The following is a 24,083-nucleotide window of genomic DNA, read 5'->3' as shown; positions in this document are numbered from 1 at the left end:
AAAAACTAGTGGAGAAGAGCTTCTAAAACTATTGTCATGTGTTTTGGAACTTGTTCAGATTGAATTTAAAATGCAACATGTCGAAACATGCTCAATTAGTGGTGACCTTTAAAATGTCATTTTTGACCCCAGATGCTCACATCTTAGGAACATAAGGTTGTATTCTTAAATTTGTTCGAATTAGTGTGTTTTTCACAAAGTAATTTCTGTCAGGAGTTTTAGTGGCCACTGCCTCTGAAAGTTCTCATTTTTTATTGTCATTACAACAAGAATTTACATTCACGGAGTTTGTTGATCATATCACTTAGTTGTTTTATGGGTTATTTTCTAAAAAATATAAAGGAACTTCAATGCCATTCTTTAGGAGGTGTAATCAATTTATAATGTGGTCCATGGCTATTGTTAGTATTGGTTTTTGTCAGATTTACTGACTTAACATTTTCTAATATTACGATAGTGTTTGTAAATATTGACAGGTGGAGAAAATCCTTGGTCCTGGAAACCAATATGTAACAGCTGCAAAGATGATTTTGCAGGTATTCTTACTGTGGAGATGTTCAACTTTATTATTTTCAAAGTCTGTAAACTGTAAAGATGTAGTCTTTGCTATTCTGCACCCTCAAATAATAGGACTAGAAGCCCAAATTTCGTTTGCAGGAAAAATGCCTTGTGTTTTAACTTTTTATTGCTGCACGTCTCTTATTTGTTGTGTTGTCTATGGGTAGAGTTCAATGGACTAAAAATAAACTTAATATCGGGAAAATTGGCAGTTACTTTGTTGACAACAACTAAACTGGAAGTCACTTTACTTCTTGTGTGAGTCTCTATCTTTACATGGGCTTAACAAGAAGTATTCGTTAGAACAAGTTCTGTACCAACAAGAATAAGTGAGGGTTGACAGATTTTTTTTTTTTTATTGTGGGCACATTGACTGCATCCTCCATGTATGTTATTTTTGGTGTCTGACCTTTTGTACAGCTATTTTTTGATAATACATCAATGGTGCATAAGAAGTTTCTACCTTTAGACTAAAATTGGTATCTTTGGCCTCGGGAGTTCTTATAAATCCTTTCTTACCATTTAAAACATTGAATGACACTTTTACCCTTAGTGGTTCATAAATACACAATCCTTCATGCTCTTATCAATCAAAAGGTGCCATTTCCAGGGACTTCGGTGAAGATTTAGAACATTTTGTCTTAATGGTGGAATTGGTGATTTTAGTATAATACCTTTAAAATGGTAACAACAAATTACTCTAGGCCCTGAATAGAGTTATGAGTTGACTGAAAGTAGCATGGGAATTTAACAACAGTTGTCCATAAACATCTTTAATATCCAACTATGCACAATTTAAAGATGATATCAAACAAAATATGATTATCATAATCACCAAGTTGAAAAACACAGGAGAGTAAATAAATATCTGTTGAGAAAAATCACATTAATGCTTCAATTTTAATAAAAAAATCTTTGTTCATTTGCAATTTAGAACTAGGAAAACTTACCTACAAAATTCTTTGCTTATTTGGATTTTTAGGGTGCTCAGAGGGATGCTGTCAAGTTTCAACCTACCAAATACCCCGTAGGCATCATGGCTTGTTTGAACACCAAAATCATCCTTCTTGCACATGAGAACAACAACCTGATGAAAAGCTTGCATAATTTTTACACTTGGATTGGAGGCACTAATAATAATCATTGGTAAGTTCAGCAGCCAGTGTGCATACACCCACTCCTCGGTACATGCACCTGCATCAAGTGCATGTACTAGTAAGTAGCTGTCAATGCGAGAATACCGAGCCCTGGTGGCTTGCTTTAAGCCATAGAGTGCTTTCTTCAATCTGCATACATGGGTTCTTCTGTCATGTACCTCAAAGCCTTGAGGTTGTTCAACATATACATCCTCCTGAAGAGCACCATGGAGAAAAGCTGTCTTGACATCCATCTGATGGAGAGTCCACCCTTGACTAGAAGCTAAAGAAATAATAGAGCGAGTGGTGGTATAGTGGGCAACAAGAGCAAAAATGTCTTCATAATCGATTCCCTCTTTTTGAGAGAATCCCCAAGCCACAAAACTTGCTTCATATTTTTCAATACTGCCATCCATGCCATGTTTTATTTTGAACAGCCACTTTGAAGTCACTACTGATTTGCACTGAGGTCTAGGAACAGCTTCCCATATATCATTTTGCATAATGGATTCATATTTCTCCGTCATGGCATCTTGCCATACTTGGTGCTTTTCTACTTCTTCAAATGATTGAGGTTCACTCTGTATGACGAAACTCATAGCAACAACATAGTTTTGATATCGACTGGGCTTCTTGCTTTCTCTAAAAGTGCCCCTGGGAGCAGTATGTTTTTCAGCATCCTGTAGAGTATCATGAAGCCATAGAGGCCTTTTCCTATATGGAGGAGGATCTAATGGATCCATAGGCTCAACAGGTTCATCTAGGTCCTCATGATTAGGTTCATGGGTAGAGGGATCCACATCATCATTTGTTTTTTTAGAAGAGATAGAAGGAGGACTAATTCTTACTTTTTCAAGAGCTGCATCTTCATCAAATGTTACATCTTTGCTGAAGTCTATTGTTCTTTGACCAAGTATATAAATTCTAAATGCTTTAGAATCTTCACAATAGCCCACAAACATACCTTTCTTACCTGAAGCCTCAAGCTTGTTCCTCTTTTCTTTTGGTACATGAAAATAAACAGGACAGCCAAAGATCCTTAACATCAGGTTTCTTGCCTGTGAATACTTCTTCAGGAGTCTTGTTCTGTGTACATATATGACAATGTTCACAGCTTCTCCCCATAGGAACTTTGGCACATTCTGATCATGTAACATGGCACGAGCAACCTCCATGATAGTTTTTTTTCTTTCTTTCTTCCACACCATTATGTTCAGGATTATATGGTACAATGGTCTCTTTCCTGGTACTGACTTCTCTGCGAAAGTCAATGAATTCATTTGAATTGAATTCTCCTCCATTATCTGATCTGAAGGCTTTGATTTTCTTCCAGTTTGGTTTTCAATCAATGTTTTGAAATTTTTAAACATACCAAAGCCTTCATCTTTGTGCTTTAGAAAATATATCCACGTTTTTCTAGAGAAATCATCCACAAAGGTGATATAATACAAATATCCACCTATGGATGTCACTAGCATAGGTCCACACAAATATGAATGAATTAGTTGCAGGATGTCATGAGATTTGGTACTGCTAGAGGGAAAAGGCCCTCTTGTTTTCTTTCCACTTTCACAACCAGGGCAAACACCATCATGTTTTGATTGGATTTCTGGCATTCCATAAACCATCTTCTTTACTTTGGGTAGTGCCTTATAATGAAGATGAGCAAATCTGCGGTGCCATAACTCGATCTGATTGAAATTGCATTCTTGAGCCATAACTTTAATAGGTCTCCCATTGACCTTGTAAAGCCCTTCGACTCTCGATCCAAGAGTAAAAGCATTTTTCATGTTTGTTTTCTTTGGCCAGGTTAACACCTTTCCTTTTATAAAAGCCACCTTCATTCCTTTATCTTCTAGAGCAGATATAGATACAAGATTTTTCTTTAGACCAGGTACATATAAAACATCTTGAAGATGAATAGTTTCTCCAAGATCCAAATGAAAAGAAACTGAACCAAACCCTTTTACAGGGTATGTAGTGTTATCAATGTTTTAAAAACCGGAACCGGTGACTGGACCGGTCCACCTAATGAACCGGGTTTCAAACCGGGACTGGTCAGGTCTAAATGAACCGGTTTAAAAAAATACATTAATTAATTAATTTTTAATGAAAAAAAACTATTTTTAGGATTTAAAACCATGATTCCAAGCCAAAATATGCAAGGTTTGCTCATCTATATACCATGTAAAGGTGAATATATCAAAATGGCATTGAGTGCAATACATATCCGCAACAAAATACTTAATCAATGAGTCTCTAAATGGCCTCTAGAGTCCGAAAACAATGCTCTAAGCTGTGGGGTCACTAAACTACTACAAGTCTACATATCAGTGATCAACAACATGATCACTCCTCTTCATGATCAAACTCATCACCACTACTAGACAAGAGATCATCAACATGAGCTCATAAATAATATGCCTCCGAGTTTGAGGACTCCTAAAACTCCTCTACAACTTTAATAGTAGTAGCAAAAATAGATATCAAAACTACAAATCACTGATCAACATGGTCACTCATGAAACTCATCATTGATTCAACGCTACTAGAAATACATAAACATCATCAACAAGAGATACATGAACATCATCTATCTCAAAGTCTTCAAACTTGGATTTCTCAACCTTATAACATGATAGAAATTGAAAAGGTTTAACATACCTAACCAATGATTTTGGTTTGAGTGAAGGGTTCATCTCCTCAACCTCATAATGTGGTAGAACAAGATTAGCATGCCTAACCAATTGTTTTCCTTTCAGTGAAGGGTGCATTCTTGTTAAGGCTATGGTAGATGAGTTCGACAATCAGTACCACCAACGTCAACAAAGTTGAACAATCAATGCCACCATGATCAAGGTTCTTAAAGGGCTTCATGCTCTTGATCAAATGCCAATCTCATACCCTCACGCATGATAGAATCAAATGGAAACATTGCAAACCCCCAAACCATGAAATCCTGAAAACCATTAAGTTTGTTGAATTTTGAGTGAAATTTAAAATTATAGTTTCTCCATATGAAATCCAGTGAGGTCGAAACCACTCTCAAACGTCTCGAGTCATTTCATGGTAATGTTAAAAATTTAAGTGAATGGATGAAAATGAAAATTAAAGGAAATGTCACTTTTACTTTAAGAATTTAACATTACCATTAATTGCCAACATTGTTAGGGTTGAGATGTGTCAGGAAAATGAGAGGGTAAGCATGTTTTTCTTGGAGAGACTATTTTTGGAGGAAAACAACCCCAGATTTCCCTCAAAACAGCTTCAAAACTCACAAAAATGCATTTTGTGGGGGTTATAGTTGCCCTGGCAATAAACCAGCTAGTTGAGGACAAAATCAGCCGATTTAGGACAAAACCGGCTGGTTTGACCATAAACCGGCCAGTTCCATCCTAAATCGACTAGTTAGGGCAAAAGAAAGGCGAAATGAGGAGGTAAATCGGGTTTTTAAGCCAGTTTGACCCGGTGGGCTTGCTAACTGGTCGGTTTGACCGGTTACTGGTTCAAACCGGCCGGATTTTAAAACACCGAGTGTTATCTCCAAGCATAATGTTTAAACCAATCTCCCTCTCAACCAAATTAGAGAGGACTTCTTTATAACCAAAGAAGTGCCTAGAGGCACCACTATCCACTAACCAACTATCTAAAGAATATGGAGGAGAAGCACTAGACAAAGCTGAAATCAGAAAGTACTCAGATTGAGAAGCAACAACATTATTTTCATACCTTGTATTTTTGTATCTCTTTTGAGGACGAGGCTCTTGATCACGATCACTGCGAGCATTGCTTCTTCCTTCATATCTTCTTCCTCCATAATTCCTCCTTTTTCGATCAGGAGACTAATTATTGTAGTTGCTGCCTACTCCTCTGATTAGAAGAGGATCTTCTTTCTAGAAAATCTCGAGCATTGTGCCCATATGTGTGACAGTTAAAGCATTCAACATTCCACATGCTCTTCCTGAAAAAATTGGGTTTGGACTTTGGCTTAGAAGATTTTCCCTTTCCTTTCTTCTTCTTTGCTTGTGCAGCAAAGGTAGATGATTCTCCTTCTTCATGTCTCTGAATTCTGCCCCTTGATTCTTCCTACTTGGCAGAACATTGTTATTTTTGATAGTAGTAATGAATACTTCCCAAGCTACAGGAAGTCCATCAAGGGAAGTACCAATTCCCTATTAGACAGGGGCTCACCAGCAGACAAAATTTGGTCCTTGAGTTCAATAATCCTTATAAAATAAGACTGAATTAATTCTCCCTTATTCAATTTGATATCTTTGAGCTGTTTCTTTAGTACAAGGATGTGATTCAAATTTTGGACTTCAAACATGCCAACAATCTTGTCATACATTTCCTTAGATGTCTTCAGTTTAGAGATACAGGTAGGAAGATGATCTTTCAAAGAATCAATGATAATTTTGCAGGCTTTGATCTCACCTTTCTTGTATCTTGCTTTAGCAGCAGTAGGGGCATTTTCAGGAGGCTGGGGTACACCTCCTTGGACATACTCTAGAACATCTTCTCCATCCAAGTTGGTGTCCAGTCTGAGTTTCCAAGCAACATAATTTGAAGCCCCTGTCAATTTCTCGCTGTCCTTGAAGAAGGATGTAGCCATCTGAACTGATCTATTGTTGTATTTTGAGCAACAAATAAGGTCTTTCAGTAGATAATTGCCTTAAGTTTACTGTTCTTGAGCTTATCTTCACCACAACTCTGATACCATGTTAAATTTTGCAGATTTAAAATTTAATTTCTAAGATCATAAACCATAGAAGACAGTCAATGAACAACAAGACATAGGATTTGGTCCAAGGCCAGGGAAAAACCCCTATATGGGGGAAAACCCTTTTTAAAATGCTCTTCTATTAGATCATCTTCAAATATCCAGTAGAGATACATAATCAGAGTACAAAACCCCTTTTACAAATAACAATAGTAACAACCCTTTTTAATATGACAACTTCAAAATATCACCATAAGCCTCCAAAGGCTTCCAAAACAATAGTAGACACAAGTGCGTGAACAAAGTGCACAAATACGAGAGCTAAATATTGAGAGCAATATTCTCCAAATGCAAGATCAGAATACTACTGAAGCGAGGGCAATATACCAGCAATCAAACTCTGGTGCGAAAGCAATATCAAGAATAAAATATCTCTGGAGTGAGATCAATACAAGAGCTAAATACTTCTGGTGTGAGAGCAATACCAACTGCAATAATACTTCTCTGGAGCGAGAGCATTAACAACAACAAATAACAAGAGCAGAAACCACTGGTGCGAGAGCTGAACGAGAGTTCTAAGATCTGTCAATAGATCTGCCAAACGATAGATCGGCCAGATAATAGATTTGCCAAACAATAGATTTGCCAAATAATAGATCTGCCAAACAATAGATCTGCGAAACAATAGATCTGCCAGATAATAAGAGAGATAATTTACTAATGTGAGGGCTTGATCACCAATGCGAGAGCTAGATCACCAAAGCGAGAGAGAGAGAACTCGATGTGTTGCAAATGAAGGCTTCTCTTCAATATATAGAAATCTTTGAGGCAAAATCCCTTCCTCGAATTAAGTGTTTTGGAAGCTCCTAGAGTGATCCATTTGAATTAGATAACTTAAGTGATTTTATTTTGCACATGTCTAATTGCTTTATAAAATATTTTGGAATAACTTTTGCTCTTATGAGAAATAATTTGCTCTTGAGAAATAATTTTCTTCAAGGGTGAAAGGGGTTAACCACATAAAGTGATTTTTAGGGAAATTTCTCTTTAGTTGCTCAAAAATACAACACTCCCTCTCAACTAGGGAGGAATTTCCATCACTAAAGCCAAAATTGCTATACTTGTCAAATCATCATGACTCATGCAAAACATTCTCAAATCTAAAGAAGATTACTCATGGCAGTGGAGCCACTGCTACCACCTTGAATCCAAGCTCAGCCAAACAAAGGCTAAGAATCAACAATAGCTCAGGGTTCAGCTCGAACTTCGAAGGTTAAGAATCCACAATAGCTCAGCTCAAAGGCTAAGAATCCATGTTGTTCAAGAACACCAACATCTATGCTGTTCAAGAACACCAACATCTTCGAACTTGAGCGAGATACAACTTACCATGACTGGTAAGGATCACCATCCGATCTCAAGTAGCCAACACCCATTGGCCAGATGGGTGGGAAACAAGATGCATGATTGGGGCATACTCCTGATTGGAGGTCCCTCATCCTCAGGAGCTCACTAGCTCAATTCCTCATCCCTAGGAGCTCAACCAAGGGGGAAGAGCACACATCTCAATGTTCTTGATCAGTCGTGTCTCAAACCCACAAGAGGTACATCCCTTAATCCAAGCATATCTCTGAAGACTAGAAATTTCCGGCAGTGCTTTGGTAAGTGTATCAACAATTTGCTCACCAGTCTAAATATGGTGGAGTCTCATTGCTCCCCTCTGTACCATGTCTCGAATGAAATGATATATGATTTCGATGTGGTTGAATCTGTCATGAAATACAAGATTCTCAAACAATTGAATCCCACTTATATTATCATAGAATATCACTGTAGTATCTAGACTTGCTCAAATAACTCTCCAAAGAGTTTTCTTAACCAGACAACTTCACAACTAGCTAAGCTAGCAGCAATAGACTTAACTTCTGTGGAACTGAGAGCAACTGATTTCTGTTTCTTGCTCATCCAAGAGATCATGGCAGATCCCAAACCGAAACAACATCCTAAAGTGCTTTTTTTGTCCATAATGTTGCCTGCCCAATCAACATCAATATAACCATGCAACTTTATGTTGCCAACAATATATTGAAGACCAAAATTAATTGTCCCATGCAAATATCTAAGCACATGCTTAGCAACACTTTAGTGATTATGTAAAGTCTTGGTCATGAATTGACTCAAGATGTTTCCAACATAGCAAATATCAGGACGAGTGTTCACTAGGAACATCAATTGTCCAATCAACTGACGATACTTAGATGGATCAGATAAATTAGGTCCAACTTTATCACCACAGAGTTTCTTGAAGTTCATCTCCATGGGAGTGTTGATGGATCTACACTCTACCATTCCAAACCTTTCCAATAGCTTTACAACATACTTCACTTTGGAGAGAATAATTTTTCCAGGTCTCTGCCAGACCTCCAGGCCCAAAAAGAGGTGCATCATCCCAAGGTCTTTCATTTCAAATTCAGAGGAAAGCTCCCTCTTGCACTAAATCATCAGAAGTTCATTACATGTAAAAAAACAAAACGTCAACATATAATACAAAAATCAAATGCATACCTTGTACAAATTTGAATTGGAGGTTTGGATCAACCTTGTACAACTTTGAAGTGGAGGTTTGGATCAACACTGCTCCTCGTGAATCGTAACTTTACTATCTAGCTGTCAATGCGAGAATGTCAGGCCTTGGGGCCTTGCTTTAAGCCATAGAGTGTTTTCTTCAATCTGCATACATGGGTTCTTCTGTCATGTACCTCAAAGCCTTGAGGTTGTTTAACATATACTTCCTTATGAAGAGCACCATGGAGAAAAGTTTTCTTGACATCCATCTGATGGAGAGTCTACCCTTGACTAGCAGCTAAAGCAATAATAGAGCAAATGGTGGTATAGCGAGCAACAGGAGCAAAGATGTCTTCATAATTAATTCCCTCTTTCCAGGTACATTGACAAACCCTTGCTCCAAAGAAGTGCATCATTTATTTTCCCAAATATCACAAGCAACCTCATTTAATTGGGTAAACTGTTAATTTTAGGTATGTTCTATGCTTAGAGCAATTTATTTCAATTTTCACAGTTAGCTCAATATCTTTTCCAGATTAGCAATCACATTGGCATAATAGTAAATTGCAGGTAGAACATAAACATAAATCGCAGAAGACAAGCCAAGACAAGAGGACACAAGATGTGGCGCTAGCCAGGGACACACCTCAATGTGGGGAAACCCTTGATCAATTCTTCTTCTATGTTCTTCAATATTTCAGCAGAGAGAGAGAGATAGAGAGAGAGAGATAGTACATTACAACAGAAGTCAACACTTTGACTTATCTAAATAAGAGCATAGATCATCTCTAAGAGGATGATACATGAGGTAGCTGAACGCAGTTGAAGACATGCTGCTTCAACTGATTCTCCAAAGTGACTCCATCACCATGCTGCACCTATCATTGTGCTGCACCTCATCATCATGGTGCACCTCACTGTGATGGACCATGCTGCACCCATCATCACTATGCTGCATCACTAATCATGACCAGTGAAACAGGAATTGCCGACTTTGGCGATTAATCGCGAGTCATACTCGGCTCGGCGGTGAAAAGATCCGATTGGAAACTCTGCGAGTCAACTCGCGTTGACCGAGTTTGACTCGTGGTCAACGCGAGTTTGACTCGCGAGTCTGGCGATTTAGCCGATTCTGCGTTTTTTTGGCGAGTCCCGCCAGTTTTTTTATCGGTTTTTGGGTTTTGGATTGTGGCGGTAAGGTGTTTATAACTATATCAGTTACATGATAGCGCTGTTTCATTGTTTCTAACTTTCTCATTGTCGATTGGCGCTGAATTTCTTTCTCATTTCAAGCTGAGGTTACCATACCAAGAGGCTGGGCGCATCTCTCTTTGCTGGCCAAGTATACCTTCCTTGCTAGCTAAGAGCTGAGTGTTAAAGTCGGGCCGAGTCCAGTTATTTTAGAGGCCCGAATTCATCCTAGTATGTTGCACGAGTTGCTGGAAAGGGTCACAATTCACTGGCTAAGTTGTCATCATATTATGCCGAGTTTATACCTGTTGTAGTGACCATGAACTCCCTGGTCTGTTGGCTGAGTGGACTGATATAAATATACAGTCTTTTGTGTAGGTTGAGTATTAAGAAAAGGGGTCGACCTGCTGCCGGTTTAGAAGACTATACAAACAACCTTGCACGGGACTGCTATCTCTGTGGAAAAGGGGCCGAGTTACAGTCATTTTATTCATAGTCCCGAGTCCGCAGAGCCACATTCGACGCCGCAGAGCCGGATTGCTGAGTACCTGCGTGAGCCGCCTTCAGCCTTGAGGACCGAGGTAACCTGCGTGAAGTTTGAACGGTTACGTATTCGGTATTGACAGTGACTTGACATATTAAGTTTTAAGTTTTAACATATATATTATAAACTTAACATATAGAGTCTAGAAGACTGAAGTATGACCGAGTGGTAGATTTGTTAAAACATGAAAGGAGACTTAGCATAGTTTTGAAGTTGTTGATTAACATTTAATATGGCTAAAAGCCTAAAACATCAATGTTCCCCATTTAATTTTTAATGTGCTTTAGGATGTAAAATTATAAGTGACCATGAACTGTGACAGGCGTGAGAATGCATTGAGAAAAGCTCTTTCAAACGTCATATATATTATATACAGAAAGTTTGTTCCCCTCTTGATATATGCAATTTCGTATGTCGAAAAACTATCAAAACAACAGAAATTGGATCTCAGAGCTGAGAACTTAATATTATCAAAATTCCTTCTCTGGATTGGAGGTGCCCTACTTTCCTAGGTAAACACTCTCTGTTCAGGTTGACAGTTGGAAGTTGGAACTCAGTATGTTCAGCAGAAGTCCCTTCATCTTCACATAAATCATGGTCTGGCCCTTATGTTGACCACGTCTTCTTGATTCCGCCTTATATTTGAACTACTAATGCTCTCATCCATGATCGAAGAAAGAGTTAACTATTAAACAACAGTAGGGCAGCCAAAAGAGATGCAGCCCTACAGAGAAAAATAAACCCCAGCACAAGTACACTAGAGAGAGAAATAATCTAGATTTCCAACACAGGGTTCTACTTTTATTGAAAGGCAACATTTCTATATGTTTACAACTTTACTGACATTTGTCTTCATTTAATTTTTTAAATTTCTAGCATATTTTAAATTTTTGGATGATTTTTAAATTTGATTTTTTGTTGTCTTTCGCAGGAGCCACAAATTAAATAGAAGCCACGACTCCAAATCTTAACAGAAGCCACAAATTAAACGCAAGTTCAAAGCAACAACAATGCCGAGTGAGATGGACTTTGCTTGGGCTTATTGTGACAAGATTCCCGGAAAATCCAAGCTCCTTTGTAAATTTTGCAAAAAGGAATGTAGTGGAGGCATTTATAGATTCAAGTTCCACCTTGCACAAATACCTGGCCATGATATAGGTCTTTGCGGCAAGGTTGACGACAATGTCAAATACCAAGCAGCCTTGGCCCTTGAGATGTTAGAGCAGCATAATGCCAAGAAAGCAAAGCAAAATACTGAAATAGGAACTGTTGGAGTTGATACTTTTTCTGCCACTAGCCCCATGTCACCTCAATCTGTTGAATCCTCAATGCCATTCCCAAGTTTTCCACACATGCCTCCAAGGCCAAGTCAAACTCAAAGCCATGCGAGTCCTTCAAATCCTTCCTTCAACATTGGAGGTGGAAACATAAACACCTTTTTTGCTCCCTGCACAAAACCCGGTTCCCAACCTACCTTGGATGGCACTGGTTGGAAAAAAATATCTATAGTCAGGCAAGGAAGGCCATTGCTAACTTTTGGTACTATTCTGACATAACTTTCCACTGTGCCAGAAGTCCTTATTGGCAAGCTATGATTGATGCAATTGCTGTTGCAGGTTCAGGGTTCAAAGCCCCTACATCAGAGAGCCTTAGGACAGATATGTTGTTAGAGAGTGTTGAAGATGTCATGCTTGTGCTAGCTGAGTTTCATTCATCATGGGTAGAAACAGGGTGCACCATCATGAGTGATGGATGGACAGATTAGAGGAATAGAACTTCAATAAATTTCCTTGTATCTTGTCCCGCAGGCACAATGTTTCTCAAATCAATGGATGCTTCAGACAAGCTTAAGACTGCCCAACTTATCTGTGAAATGATGGAGGAAGTCGTTCAAGAAGTGGGAGAAGAACATGTTGTACAAATTGTCACCGATAATGCAGCTAATTATATGGTTGCTGGTAGACTTTTTGAGATGAGGCACCCCACTATTTTTTGGACCTCTTGTGCTGCCCATTGCATAGATTTAATACTTGAGGACATTGGTAAGCTTCATTGGATACATGAGGTTGTGGAAAAGGCAAAATCCATAGCCAAATACCTATACAACCACACTATTGTCCTAAACACTATGAGAATATACATTGAAGGTAAAGAAATTGTTCGACTTGCAGTGACTAGATTTGCAACAAATTTCATATCTTTGCAATCTGTGGTTGAGCAAAAGATAAATCTGAAGAGGATGTTCTTGGGACCTGAGTGGATGGGATCTAAACATTCCAAGACCCCCGAAGGCATCGAAATTGCTGCACTTGTGTTTAATGATGGCTTCTGGAAAGACGCCGAAGAGATTATTGCTATGACGGAGTCCCTTGTTAGAGTTCTCAGGTACTTCAAGTCTTTTAACTTTTTCATTTTTTAAATTTCATTTCAAGATTCTTTTTATTTACAATGTTTCATATTTCTTTAAATTTGAATGCTTGAACTTTCAGGATGGTTGATGGTGACAAACCCGCTATGGGTTACATTTATGAGGTGATGGATCTCGCAAAGGAGGCCATCAAAAGAAGATATGGGGATGATGAGACAAAGTATATGCCTCTTTGGGACATTATAGATGCACGTTGGGATAGGCAATTGCATTCCCCCTTACATGCTGCTTGGTACTTCTTAAACCCACAATATTTTTATGATAAGAGCAAATTTAATGAGGATGGGGAGGTTGGCAGAGGACTTATGACATGCGTGGAAAGGTGCTTCCCTGATCCAGAACAACAAAGTCGTGTCTTTTCCCAACTACAAGATTATAGGGCACCATCTAAATTGTTTGCCTATACCAGTGCTATAAGACAAAGGTCTAAGATGTTGCCAGGTACCCAGCTTGAAGGCTCCATCAATTCATTAAATTTGTTTAAACTTTATTTTGTATGTTAAATGTTTTATTAAATTTTCTTTTCTTTTTAAGTTTTTACAATTTACTAATTTAGTACTTCTAGTCTTCTACTCACAAACCCTTACCACTTGCTAGGTCTTTGGTGGCAAAACTTTGGTAGTGATACACCAGATTTGAAGAGATTTGCCATTCGAATCTTAAACCAAGCATGCAGTGCTTCAGGTTGTGAATGCAACTGGAGCATGTTTGAGAAAATACATTCTAAGAAGCGCAACCGATTGACACAAAAATGCTTGAATGACCTTGTATTTGTCCATTACAATCTACGACTTCGCAACAAACAAATACAAGGTGAGATTCGAGAGCTTGAATTTGAAGGTTTCATAATCTAGTTCGTACTTTAAAGTTTAAAGTTCAAACTTCAAACTTCAAAGTGAAATTTTAATTCACATTTCAATGTCTCATGATAATGACAGGTATGGATCATTCACCAATCGACCTTGAAGAGATAGATTTGCAAGCTACAAATGCGGCAGACTGGGTTCAATTAGATGAGCCTCCTCTTTTAAGCCTTCATGACTTGGAGAACTTTGAGAGTCAAGCAAGCGAAGGAGTGGAAGGAATCGCTTCTAGTTCTCACTCTTAAGAGTCTTAGACTCTTAGTTGCTGATTTTTTTCTGATTAGTATGCAGTTTTTAACTTTTTTGTAAACTTTTAGAAGCATATGCTTCTAAGGACTCAAGACTCAGTGCTTTGGATCATGTTTGGACTCATAACATATATGAGATACTTATTTATTCATGATATTTTGGACATCTATTGATATTATGCATTGTTTGGACATGCCTTTACCCAATATTAATGAAAAATGGTTTTTTTAATTCAATATATGTGTATATTTTTATTTAATGAATTCAACGATTTTTTGCCGATTTTTTCCCGATCCGATTAAAACTCTTCGCTCTTTTGCCTCGCCGATTTATTGCCGATTCCGAGTCTAGTAACATTGATCATGACTGTACCCATCACTGTATTGCTGCACTATGTTGAGCTCTTCATTGCACTATGCTGCACCCAAATGCATGCTGCAGTACCTCATCATCCTGCTGCTGCAATATGTCCATCATTACCATGCTGTCCCATTGCTGCACCAATGTCCAGCAACACTGATCTACACCATGCTGCACTATCACTACTACTGTGTGCACTATGCGGCACTGTACATCATGCTATGCATTGTTGCTCCTATGTGCACTATGCTGCACTGTACAACATGTACTCATTGCTGCTCCCATTGCTGTACCAATGTTGCACCATGTACCATTGCTGTCCCATGTATCATAGCTGCACCATGTATCATAGCTGTTCCATGTATCATTGTTGTTATGACTGTATTCTGGTTAGGGCATCACTGTGGCCTATGTCAGCCCTAAAACATACCCACACAGTGCCTTAAACAGCTGCAACTTCCTCCACAAGTATCCTCTGCCTCCACATTGCTGATCTGAGTACTTAACTACCCTCAAACAGTCCTACGGATGCCCTAATATGGGGTGTTAAGGCCTGCGGCCTACCCAACCCTTCCTAATCTTCACGACCTGCTCAAAACAGAGATACATATCCATAAAATGTGCCTCAACAGACCTGTGGTCTTACCTCTTCATACTCAGCCCGCGTTTAGGTGAAAACCTCTAAACAGGTCCCTTCTTTGCTGCGGCTAAGTAGCCTTTGTTGACTGCAGTTAGGGCATCTTTAAGACAACGAGTTAGGGAGCCTTTTTACTGCAGTTAGGGTCACCCTTGGGACAACGTATTAGATGAGGGTTGTCTTCCTTGATAGCGCAGAGAATTAGGGCATCTCTTCACAATATGACTGCGTCCTAGATCTAGGTGCTAGGCCTGCGTTTAGACTTCATGCTTAAACTCCTTTCCTCCTGCGTCTAGGGCTTCCTCCTCTTAGAATTCTCTACCCAAAACAAGTGGATAGAAATCAAGAGTGAAATGTGTGTACAAATGACTATCAAGTTACCTCCTTTTATACTAAAACGTTGAGCACACATGGGGGTTATTTGGTTGCTGACTGACCTTGACGAATTGTCCCATAACATAAATAAATTCATATCTCCATGAATACTTATCAGAATCGGATGATCTTTAGTTCAATCCTACACCTCTCGATGAGAGGGATCCAAGAAAAATATCAGCTGCCATAAATAAGACGACCCACATGGAGTTTGGCCCTAGTTGCCAATTTTAACATAAACATCCATTGAGTCCATAGGCTCAATGAAAACAAAGAAGCCTCTATAAAGCTTTTAGAATTTTCTCGTTTATACACCTATTAGTAGTAGAACAACAATTGGCACACGCTGTCCCTCAAAATGGAATTGTCGAATGTAACGTATCTAGAATGGATAAACATCATAAAGACAAAGATCCACTAAAACATGTTGAGAAACATCTTTAATCGTTCATCTGTAGGTGAATCATTTATAAGAAACAATGGAAAAGATCTCTGTGAACTGTGAGTACAAACTTCATCAAAGATAACATCTCAAACTTCAACCACCTTGTGAGTGGAAGTATCATATATACTATATGCCTGAATATGGGTACATGTACTTGATCCAAAAATGTTGGGATGCACAACTAATGGGGTCATTCCTTGAAGGGCTTTTTCCAAGTACATTAGCAAACCCTTGTTCCAAAGAAGTGTGTCATTTGATTTGCCCAAATATCACAAGTAACCTCATTTAATTGGGAAAACATCCATTGAGTCCATAGGTTCAATGACAACGAAGAAAGCCTTTATAAAGTTTTTAGAAGTTTCTCCTTTATACACCCAATAATGTAGAAGAGGCACCAACTTCTTTTGAAAAAAATTGTACTGTGCCGACCTTGAAGAAGGGTTTAAACTTTAAACCCCATGAAAATCCATAGGAAACTCTAGAAAGAGGAGCATTAACCTGTAAGGAGGGTTTAAATCTGTAATATCCCTTATCAGGGAAATCCCTCAAACACAAGCAAACTCCAACTAGAGAAATAACAGTAGTGCAACATACGATAATGTATACATGGAATATAAGCAAATACTTGAAAAATGCAGAGAGAAATGCTAAGCCATTTTATTATACTGAGTAATGGAAAGAGTACAAGAACTGATCAGAAAGATAGCACCTCGACTTGCACAAGGCAAGTGAAGAAATACACTCAGAATGGTAAGGAAATGCCCTCTCTTTGAACTGCGTCCAAGCTGCCGGAGAACAGCTGTGCTGCTGCTATTGCTGGAATCAAATGAGGCTTTAGGGCTGTTCCCCTCCTCAGAAAATGCTGAAACTCTGGAATCAACCTCTGCTCAATAAACCTAGAAAAGCCCAGAAAGCCTTTCTAAAATAGCTGACCCCCGAAAATCACCCCCTTGAGGATCTACACTATCCCTCAAGGCTCTGCGCTGCTCCTGAAGAGAATCCTCCAAAACTCTACCTGAAACTCTGCCAAAATCCTCCAATATGCAAGGGCTGATCCCTTGCTTAATCTCCAAGCTCAAATCCTCCACAAAACCCCAGTCCTGAGCTCCTACCAAAAGAAACTGCGTCCTCCCCTCTCAAGACTGCGCAGTCATCAAATGCTCAGCTCCTCCTCAACTCCAAAGATCGCTCCTCCTGCAAAAGACTGATGAAACTACCTTGCCCGAGCAGGCACTCGAAGTCCCCTGGGGCTAAGGGTGAGATCTCCGAATGGAGACACTCGATGCACTAAACAGTGCTGCAGACAGGCTAAACAGCCAGCGTGCTCTAAGTCGAAGTGACTAGCTCAAATGCAACATAATCCAATGATCAAAATGAGGAGGCTCCTCTCTCCTTTATAGCATTGGCCTCTCTCAAAACCCTAAGGCCCACCTCCTTCAACGTAGCCTCTCTCTTGCCACGTGTTCCTTCTCCATCTGCGTAGTCCCTCCAAGTGTCTACGTGGGCCCCTTCTCTACGTGGTCCTTGAGCCCCCTTGGCTCCCCTTTTAAGTTACAATGTTGTGCTACTAGGGAGTGACTTTATTCATAAGTGAGTTATGTCTCCCTTTCTTCACCTTTTTATTTATAAATAACTATAGAAGGCAAAATTGAGTAAAATCGAATATTCCAATTAGCCATGGCTAATTAGGAATATTACAGTGTCCCCCAGCAAAATGTTGCTTGTACTCAAGCAACTGAAGTGATGGATGCTGCAAAATTTTCTCACTCTCCCAAGTGGCATCCTCATCTGGTAAATTCTTCCACCTCACCAAGAATTCCCAGACCGTCCTGCTTCGTAGCTGCCTCTCCCTGGTATCAATAATAGCTTCTGGCTGCAACACCAAATGCCCCTCATCATCCATCGGTGGTAGCTCATCTGTCACTGTCACCTGCTGCCCCAATGCCTTCTTCAGGCATGCTACATGAAAAACGTTATGAATCTTGCTGCCTTGGGGCAGCTCCAATTCATACACAACCTGTTCAATCCTGCGTATCACCCTGTATGGCCCATAAAAGCGGGGCTTGAGCTTATTAGCTCCCTTTTGCTTCAGTGACGACTGTCGGTATGGCTGTAATCGTAGGTAGACCAAGTCCCCTACCTCAAATTGTCTCTCCACCCGACCTCTGTCAGCATACAACTTCTACTGGTTCTGCGCTGCAGCCATATTATCCTTGAGAGCTCGGAGGATATCCCGACTCTCTTGGATCCAAATCTTGGCTCTCGGAGCCTTGCTAGCACCAAACATCACGTCAACAAAAGATAAAGGATGATATCCATACAAAGCATAGAATGGTAACATACCAATGGATGTGTGATGTGTAGTGTTGTAGCAGTACTCCCCCAGATGTAGCCACTTCAGCCATGCTCACTGTTGCCCACTGACGTAGTTACGCAAGTAGCCCTCCAGCCACTTGTTAACTATCTTCGTTTGCCCGTCCGTCTGTGGGTGATAACTGGTACTCGGTGTCAACTCTGTCCCCACCAACCGGAAAAGCTCCTGCCAAAACCCGCCCATGAAACGGCTATCCCTGTCACTGATGATGGTCTTAGGAAGACCATGTAGCCTGAAGACCTCTCTGAAGAACAGCTCAGCCACCTGCGCTGCTGTGTAGTGTGTGGATATGGCGAAAAAATGTGCATACTTTGTCAGTCAATCAACGACGACAAAGATACAATCCTTGCCCTACACCATGGGCAACCCTGTGATGAAGTCCATCGAAATACTCTCCCATTTCCCCTCCGGAATGGGAAGAGGCTGCAATAATCCTGCAGGATGGCTCATCTCCCCCTTGTTCCTCTGGCAAGTATTGCACTCCCGGATATGCTGGAGTACGTCCTCCTTGAGGCCCTTCCATGAAAACCTCTCTCTAATGGCCCTGTAGGTTTTGGTAAACCCCTGATGGCCAGCCAATGGTGAATCATGTGATGCCTGAAGTATCTTCTTCTTGAGTTGAGATCCCTCAGTTAAGAAGATCCGGTCCCTATAGTAGATGATCTCATTGATTACCCTGTACCTGTCATCCGCCACCTGCCCATCCAGAACCTCACATGCAAATCTGTCCTTGGAGTACTCTACTAAGAGTCGAGCCCTCCAATCTCTGTCCAAGCTCATAAGAGACAACGTGGCTGGTCTACGTGAAAGGGCATCTGCTACCATGTTGTTCTTACCCTTGACATACTCAATGTCAAAGTCATATGCTTGGATCTTACTGATCCACTTCTGCTGCCTCTCCTGTAGCTGTTTCTACTCCAAAAAGAACTTGAGGCTGTTGTGATCAGTCCTCACCCTGAACCTGTTACCCACTAAATACTGCTGGAATTTGGCTAATGCATGCATAATGGCCAGCATCTCCTTGTCGTATATAGAATACAACCTCTCATGCGGAAGGAGCTTCCGACTCTCAAAGGCTATAGGGTGACCTCCCTGCATCAACACTGCGCCGATCCCCTCTCCCGACGCATCACACTCCAAAACAAATGGCTGCGAAAAATCCGGCAATACAAGCACTGGGCAGCTGCTCATAACCTCCTTGAGCCTGTCAAAGGCTCGTTGCGCTGTATCCGATCAACTGAATGCTCCCTTCCTCATTAGATCTGTGAGGGGTGCAGCAAGCTGTGAGAAACTCTTGACGAACTTCCGGTAGTAAGTACAAATTCCAATGAATCCCCGGAGTTCTGTCACATTCCTCGGCTCCGGCCAATCCCTGATGGCCCTGATCTTCTCCTCGTGGACTCTCACTCCGTCCACCCCTATGATGTGTCCCAAGTACAACGTCTCCGTCAACCCAAACTCACACTTGGAGAGCTTGGCATAGAACTGCTGCTCCTCCAAGATGCGCAACACTGTCTCGATGTGTTGAAGATGCTCCTCCCAAGTCCTGCTGTAAATGACAATATTATCAAAGAACACCAACACAAACTTCCTTAAGTGACTACGGAAGATGTGATTCATGCAAGATTGGAATGTAGTTGGGGCGTTGGTTAGCCTGAAGGGCATCACCAAAAACTCAAAGTGCCCATAGTGACACCTGAAGGCAGTCTTGGGAATGTCCTGCTCCCTCACGCGAATCTGATGGTACCCAGATCTCAAATCAATCTTTGAGAAGAACTGTGCTCCTCTCAATTCATCCATCAACTCATCGATCCTGGGTATGGGGTACCTGTTCTTCAGGGTCTTCTTGTTCAGGGCCCTGTAGTCAATGCACATCCTCAATGTGCCGTCCTTCTTCTTCACCAACACCACGGAAGAAGCAAAAGGACTTGTGCTCGGCCGAATGTGCCCAAGAGCCAGCAACTCCTGAATGGCCCGCTCAATCTCATCCCGATAGGCCTTGGGATGCCTCTAGGGGGTAGTAATCACTGCCTGTATTCCCTGCTCAAGCTCAATGGTGTGCTCAAAGCCCCGGTCCGGTGGCTGTCCCGTTGGAATCTCCCCAAACACTGTGGCATACTGGTCAAGGATGGACTGTATCTCTGGGTGCACCGTCTGCCCTATAGTCCCTGCCTCTGATGCTGCTACCTCTCTTGTAGCTGTTTCTGCTCCAAAAAGAACCTGAGGCTGTTGTGATCAGTCCTCACCCTGAACTTGTTACCCACTAAATACTGCCGAAATTTGGCCAATGCATGCATAATGGCCAGCATCTCCTTTTCGTATATAGAATACAACCTCTCATGCGGAAGGATCTTCCGGCTCTCAAAGGCTATAGGGTGACCTCCCTGCATCAACATTGCACCGATCCCCTCTCCTGACGCATCACACTCCAAAACAAATGGCTGCGAAAAATCCGGCAATACAAGCACTGGGCAGCTGCTCATAACCTCCTTGAGCCTGTCAAAGGCTCGCTGCGTTGTATCCGACCAACTGAATGCCCCCTTCCTCGTCAGATCTGTTAGGGGTGCAGCAAGCTGTGAGAAACTCTTGACGAACTTCCGGTAGTAAGTACAAATGCCAATGAATCCCCAGAGTTCTGTCACGTTCCTCTGCTCCGGCCAATCCCTGATGGCCCTGATCTTCTCCTCGTGGACTCTCACTTCGTCCACCCCTATGATTTGTCCCAAGTACAACATCTCCGTCAACCCAAACTCGCACTTGGAGAGCTTGGCATAGAACTGCTGCTCCTCCAAGATGCGCAACACTGTCTCAATGTGCTGGAGATGCTCCTCCCAAGTCCTGTTGTAAATGAGAATATCATCAAAGAACACCAACACAAACTTCCTTAAGTGATTGCAGAAGATGTGATTCATGCAGGACTGGAATGTAGCTGGGGCATTGGTTAGCCCGAAGGGCATCACCAAAAACTCAAAGTGCCCATAGTGACACCTGAAGGCGGTCTTGGGAATGTCCTGCTCCCTCACGCGAATCTGATGGTACCCAGATCTCAAATCAATCTTTGAGAAGAACTGTGCTCCTCTCAACTCATCCATCAACTCATCGATCTTGGGTATGGGGTACCTGTTCTTCAGGGTCTTCTTGTTCAGGGCCCTGTAGTCAATGCACATCCTCAATGTGCCGTCCTTCTTCTTCACCAACACCACGGAAGAAGCAAAAGGACTCGTGCTCGGCCGAATGTGCCCAAGAGCCAGCAACCCCTGAATGGACCACTCAATCTCATCTCGATAGGCCTTGGGATGCCTCTAGGTGGTAGTAATCACTGCTTGTATTCCCTGCTCAAGCTCAATGGTGTGCTCAAACCCCCAGTCCGATGGCTGTCCTGGTGGAATCTTCCCAAACACTGTGGCATACTGGTCAAGGATGGGCACCGTCTGCCCTGTAGTCCCTTCCTCTGATGCACGCAGCTCCACTGCCCACTCTACTTCTCCGTTCTGGAAGACTGCCTCCATCTGATGAGCCGAAACAGTCTGAGGCAGATATGTGTTCTGTCCCCTTATCTTCTCATGCCTCCCTGTCTTCTCATCATCCCACTCCATATCTAGGGCCTTTCAATCTGTTGTGACCTTCCCTAGAGTGATAAGCCACTGAACACCCAGTATCATGTTGGTGTCCGGAATATCGACCACGAAAAAGTGGTCAGTCAGTGTGTAGGTGCCCATCGTCACTGATAACTCTGGGACATAACGAGCACACACCATGGTCTGATCTCCTGGGACCAAAACTGAAAATCCATCGAAGCTCTCTATCTGTATACCTCTCCGCTCAACCATCTGTGCATCGATGAAGTTGTGGGTTGCCCCACTGTCAACCAAAATTGATACTCGCTGGCCACGTACTGTCCCCCGTACGCGCAACGTCAAATACTTGGGAACTCCTCGCAATGCTGCAAGGGCCCCTCCGGTAGGTGCAAAAGCTGCACCACCTGCTGCTGGTGGTGGAGGTGGCAAAGGATCCTGCGCGACATGACTACCTCCTGCCTCCACATCATCCTCCTCATCCTCTTCCTCGCTGCTCTTGGAGAAGACCTCAATAAAATGTGCTTTGCCAGCAACACATCTATGTCTCGGTGCCCACGGCTCCTGACAGGTAAAGCACAACCACTTCTTCTTCAGCTCCCTCCTAGCATCATCATCAATTTGTGCTCGTCCTGGATTCCCCTTTGGAGGCGGAATCCTCACATCCTTCCCCTTAGGCTGAAAAGCCTGATTATGGGGGTAAGGTGTCCGGGTCCTGGGTAAGGCATCTTGTAAGTCCCTGGTCTTGCTAATAGCATCCTGGAGTGTGGCTGGTCTAGTGGATCTGACTAGACCCCGAAGTGGCTCTGCTAACCTCTCAACAAACATGTAGATGCTCCGTGCCGTGGATAGATCTGGCACCATCACTGAAACCCTCAAGAAGTCTGCAATGTAGGTCTCTGCGCTTCCGGTCTGTTTGAGCCTCGTCAGCTCAACAAAGTGCTGTTCCAATCCCTTCGGTCAAACCTCTCCATCAATATCCTGGTGAACTCGGCATATGTCATCACTGTGGAGTGTCCGAGTGTAACCATCCCATGGAACCACCAGTCCTGAGCCTCACCATCCAAATGTAATGTCGCCACCTTGATGGCCTCTGTCTCCGACATCTGGTTAAGCTGGAAATAGATGTCTAGCTTCTCCACCCAAGACTTTGCCGAACTGTTTGATGAACCATCAAACGTAGGCAAGTGGAATCTACTAGCTGTGCGGTGGGTGTCTCCATCATGATAATGCCGATATCCTCTGTGATGGTCGCTCTGTGATGGTCGCGGGGTCTACTATCCCGCTGGAGCTGAACAAAGTCTCTGAATGAGAGAGCATCCCTGAACACCTGCCCATAGGCTTGGTACTCTGCGAAATAATTGCTCATATGTCCGGGCTTTGCGTCCTACTGGGCTCCGGCCCCCATGTCTGCTCCTAGGAAAGTGGGCATGGTAGAGCGTGTAGGGGCATGTGAGGCCATTTGCTGAGTAGTATCATGCTGAGTGGCACCCTGCTCTGGCAAATGGTGGGATGTACCTGATCCCTCACCAACCTGGAAAACTCGTGGGTTCTCACGCTGTCTAGCCTCCACCGCTGTGAATCTCTGCCCCATCACCTCGATCTGCCTCGACAGATCCTGTACTGATTTGAGGAGCATGTCCGCAAACCTCTTCACGTCCTCATCTGCCATCGGATCCTGTTGCTCTGCGTCCACCATAGGCTCCTCTTGTTCTGTGTTCACCACAAGCTCCTCCTGTTCTGCGTCCACCACCCGAACACAGTCTCCTTCTCCGTAGGTGTTCTCCAACCTACGCTCAATATCTCTGTATTTCCTACCTCTGTAACAGATGTAGGGCTTCTCCCTCGGTGTCATAGACTGCTAGCTCCACAGGCTGAGCTAGATCTATGCTCTGATACCACTGTAATATCCCTTATCAGGGAAATCCCTCAAACACAAGCAAACTCCAACCAGAGAAATAACAGTAGTGCAACATACAATAATGTATACATGGAATATAAGCAGATACTCGAAAAATGCAGAGAGAAATGCTAAGCCATTTTATTATACTGAGTAATGGAAA

The 24,083-nt window shown here is 41.9% G+C and overlaps 2 protein-coding genes across 3 annotated transcripts in view; both read left to right on the top strand.

The window, feature by feature from the left end:
• Positions 1–24,083, top strand: part of HDH (histidinol dehydrogenase) — a 57,049-nt gene that overhangs the window by 26,723 nt on the left and 6,243 nt on the right. For both annotated transcript variants that reach the window (XM_089453216.1, XM_089453217.1), the window contains exon 10: positions 477–536. In XM_089453216.1, the coding sequence (XP_089309342.1) occupies positions 477–536 (60 nt within the window). The remainder of the gene's footprint in view (positions 1–476; positions 537–24,083) is intronic.
• On the top strand, positions 13,081–14,490 carry LOC149141749 (uncharacterized). The gene is made up of 3 exons (XM_089449374.1): positions 13,081–13,583; positions 13,740–13,955; positions 14,081–14,490. The coding sequence occupies exons 1-3, from the start codon at positions 13,205–13,207 to the stop codon at positions 14,248–14,250; spliced, it is 765 nt and encodes a 254-aa protein (XP_089305500.1). The 5' UTR covers positions 13,081–13,204; the 3' UTR covers positions 14,251–14,490.

The sequence above is a fragment of the Pinus tabuliformis genome, chromosome X, assembly GCF_031772625.1.
Source record: "Pinus tabuliformis cultivar Carrire ecotype Pingquan chromosome X, CPIR1, whole genome shotgun sequence".
NCBI lineage: Eukaryota > Viridiplantae > Streptophyta > Pinopsida > Pinales > Pinaceae > Pinus > Pinus tabuliformis.
Note: the sequence above shows the minus strand (reverse complement) of the source record. Positions and strands in the feature narration are given on the sequence as shown.

What these genes read in the sequence shown, in the direction of transcription:
- LOC149141749 (XM_089449374.1), top strand. Translation starts at nt 13,205, where the DNA reads ATGGTTGATGGTGACAAACCCGCTATGGGTTACATTTATGAGGTGATG. An exon ending in AAGGTCTAAGATGTTGCCAG is followed by an intron (nt 13,584 to 13,739) that starts GTACCCAGCTTG and finishes ACCACTTGCTAG; the next exon opens with GTCTTTGGTGGCAAAACTTT. An exon ending in TCGCAACAAACAAATACAAG is followed by an intron (nt 13,956 to 14,080) that starts GTGAGATTCGAG and finishes TGATAATGACAG; the next exon opens with GTATGGATCATTCACCAATC.